Genomic DNA, 3,416 nt, shown 5'->3' on the forward strand with positions numbered 1-3,416 from the left:
AATACTACAGTATTATATATAGTAAAACTTTTAGACTTATAGGATTATATTTTTATATAATTTGTGAAATCTTAATATTATATTGCTAATATCTTGCAGTTATTATGTTAAGTTTCTACTACTGATAAATTATATTTATTTTTTTATTTCTTCTTGCAACAAAATATTAGGGATTGATACGAGTCTACATGCCAGATGTATATGCAAATATAAGTATATTACTTTATGTGTAATTTTCAATCTGCGTAAATTACAACAACAATTTAAGTGCTCAAGAGAATTTACAACAAAGTTATCGCGCCTGCGTGGAATGCAACAAATCTCATTTCAAAGATGTCTTTTTTGTAATGGAGTTTTTAATTGGGAGATAAATAGGATAGTTTACTCATATACATATGTGATGCGAACCGAACATTCTACGTGAAGTTTCAAATTCAATTTAATTCGACTTTCTTTATGTATTAATTTACACGTTTGAATAGAAAAAATTAATACTTATACATCTAAAATATAGATTTGTATCGACTCTTAATACTTTGTTGTAAATTCTCACGAGCATTTAAATTATTGTATATTTCTTATTTTGTTAAGTTATATTTCTTCTAATGTTTCCTCGTAATGTTGCATTGCAATTTTGTAATATTGCAACATTGCTGCAACATTGTAGCTTTTGGAACTCGGAAATCAACCAGTAAATGACTGAATTGGTGAATCTATATACGTTTAGCGATAATCCTTGAATAAATTTACTTATAACAATAAAACAACTGTTAAAATTACATTTATAATTAATGTTTGCTTTTAGATATTTATAAAAGTAATTACTTTTTTCTAGTGTAAGTAATTATAACTTAATTATAAAGCGCAACATAAAGTGCAAAACTCAGTACAAGCATATTATACAAGGATATAAACCTAATAAATGACCGCACCCATACTTAATTTTAATAAGAATTTGATCTTTTACTGTTCGCATATCCCCGTTAAACCAAAAAATAAGAAATTTTGAAAGATAAATAAACTTTGGTTATAACCATTTAATAAGTTTTAAGCCTATAATTTTTTAAGCCTATAATTGTTGTGTTATAGTCATTTATTAGTAAGCGATAACTTATTGGACAGTTTACCCTACATAAATTAATATCACTGCTATGGCATTGTATCATCTGTTACAGAGCATTCGGACTTACCAAAACGTATGGGAATAATAAACAATTTAAATAAATTTGACGCGGAATTTTTTGAAATGTGTGATATTCAAGCTAATACAATTGATCCATTACTGAGAAGATTATTGGAGCAAACTTTCGAAGCAATTGTCGACGCAGGTATCAATCCAATGACACTACGAAAACAAAATATTGCTACGATCTTAGGACTAACTTTTGTTGAGTCGCAAAAGGAACTTTTATATCGAGACTTGCAGGTAAAAAATATTTACAATGATTGATGTAACAGTTAATACACATTTATTAATTTATACTTTTCTGACAATAATACTGTCTAAAAACTACATTTTACAATTAGGTCAATGGTGTGAATCTTATTAACTCTTGTAAAGCTTCAATAGCAAACTTCATTTCTTATTGGCTGGATTTGAAAGGACCATCTAATGTAGTTGATTCAGCTTGTAGTTCTAGTCTTTATGCTATAGCAGTTGCATTTAATTACATTTTATCTGGTAGATGCGAGGAGGCTATTGTTGCCGCTGGAAATTTGTGTCTAAATCTGACAATGAATGTACAATTTTTTCGCCTTGGTAATATCAATAAAATTACTTATTTTTCTAATATGTATACAAAAACAGAATGCAGATATATTCTAAAATTGCATTTTCTCATATGTAACATGTTTGATTGTAGGTGTTTTGTCATCAACAAATTATTGTAGACCCTTTGATGTAAACGCAAATGGTTATACACGTAGTGAATCAATATCGGTATTATATCTTCAAAAGGCAAAAAACGCGAAAAGAATTTATGCTTTATGCAAACATATAAAACTGAACAGTGACGGATTTAAACAGGAAGGAATAACGTACCCATCGGAATGTATGCAAACACAGTTATTAACTGACTTTTATACAGAATGCGGGATATTGCCAACTAATGTGGAATACGTTGAAGCACACGGTACCGGTACGAAAGCTGGTGATCCGGCCGAACTTAGTGCTCTCTCTAATGTTTTTTGCAAAAACAGAAAAAATCCGTTATTAATCGGATCCATAAAATCCAATCTTGGTCATACCGAAGCAGCCAGCGGTATGAATCAGATAGTCAAGGTAAAGAAACAAAATGTTTTATATCTATAATATAGAGAAAAAGCTTTGTAAAAGTAGAAAAGACAAAATAAATCGTAACTTTAAATCACATTAATAAACAAATCAATTTTCGAAAAAAGATTGAAACTTATATCGTTATAACACTTTTAAAGGCGATAATCGCAATGGAAACTGGCTTTATTCCACCAACGATCAACTTTACATCACCACGACAGGAAATAGAATCTCTCAGAAATGGAACTATACGTGTTGTTACGGAATCAACGCGTCTTACAAACGGTTACATAGGCATAAACTCGTTCGGATTTGGAGGAGCCAATAGTCACTTATTATTAAAATGGAATCCTAAAAGAAAGATTACTAACGGTCTACCAAATGATGACTTGCCGAGACTTGTTACTATCTCTGGGCGCACCGAAGAATCAGTGCAGTCGTTTTTGAAAGATGTAAGTACATGCAATCCATAAACACGGTATGTTTAATCAAGCAGAAGTTGTGTGCATGTATATCTTGTATTAAAATCTGTGCAAAATATTTGTTTGAAAAATTACTTGTAGATCGCAAATTATCAGTTAGACGTGGAGTATATTCGTTTACTCCATGACATTTATGCTTATAATATAGACGGTCATCCATGGAGAGGATATATTGTACTGAATAAAATGCAACAGTGTTTGATAAAAGAAATTCAGGCTTATAGAAACGATCAAAAATCTATTTGGTTTATATTTTCTGGAGTGGGCTCTCAATGGTTTGAACTAGGTAACTTTGTTTAATTGCTATAATATATTTATATTATAGCAATACAACAAATTCTAATGTTTAATTGTTATAATATAAATTCTAAACTTTAATATGCAGGTCAACATTTACTAAAATTTTCCATCTTCGCACGTAGTATGGAAATATGTGATAATGTTTTAAAACAATATAATATAAGCGTAACTTCCATTACGACAATGATAGACGAAAAGATGGACAAAAGCCCTTTGAACGCATTGATTTGTATCGTTGCAATTCAGGTGAATTATAATACTGACAATCTATAAAAGAAGTTAATGTTGCTTTTTTCTATTTCAAGATATGAAATATAATGTAAACTATATACATACATATAGATATATATATATATATA

The 3,416-nt window shown here is 29.6% G+C and overlaps 1 protein-coding gene across 1 annotated transcript; it reads left to right on the plus strand.

The window, feature by feature from the left end:
• Nucleotides 1-1,246: 1,246 nt before the first annotated feature.
• On the plus strand, nucleotides 1,247-3,303 carry LOC109863414 (fatty acid synthase-like; the record flags this gene model as incomplete). The annotated part of the gene is made up of 6 exons (XM_020443670.1): nucleotides 1,247-1,426; nucleotides 1,528-1,759; nucleotides 1,863-2,281; nucleotides 2,434-2,727; nucleotides 2,839-3,043; nucleotides 3,143-3,303. Coding segments are annotated over exons 1-6 (1,491 nt in total), but the record flags the coding sequence as incomplete, so codon positions are not given.
• Nucleotides 3,304-3,416: the final 113 nt, after the last annotated feature.

The sequence above is a fragment of the Pseudomyrmex gracilis genome, unplaced genomic scaffold, assembly GCF_002006095.1.
Source record: "Pseudomyrmex gracilis isolate BER0280 unplaced genomic scaffold, ASM200609v1 scaffold_4771, whole genome shotgun sequence".
NCBI lineage: Eukaryota > Metazoa > Arthropoda > Insecta > Hymenoptera > Formicidae > Pseudomyrmex > Pseudomyrmex gracilis.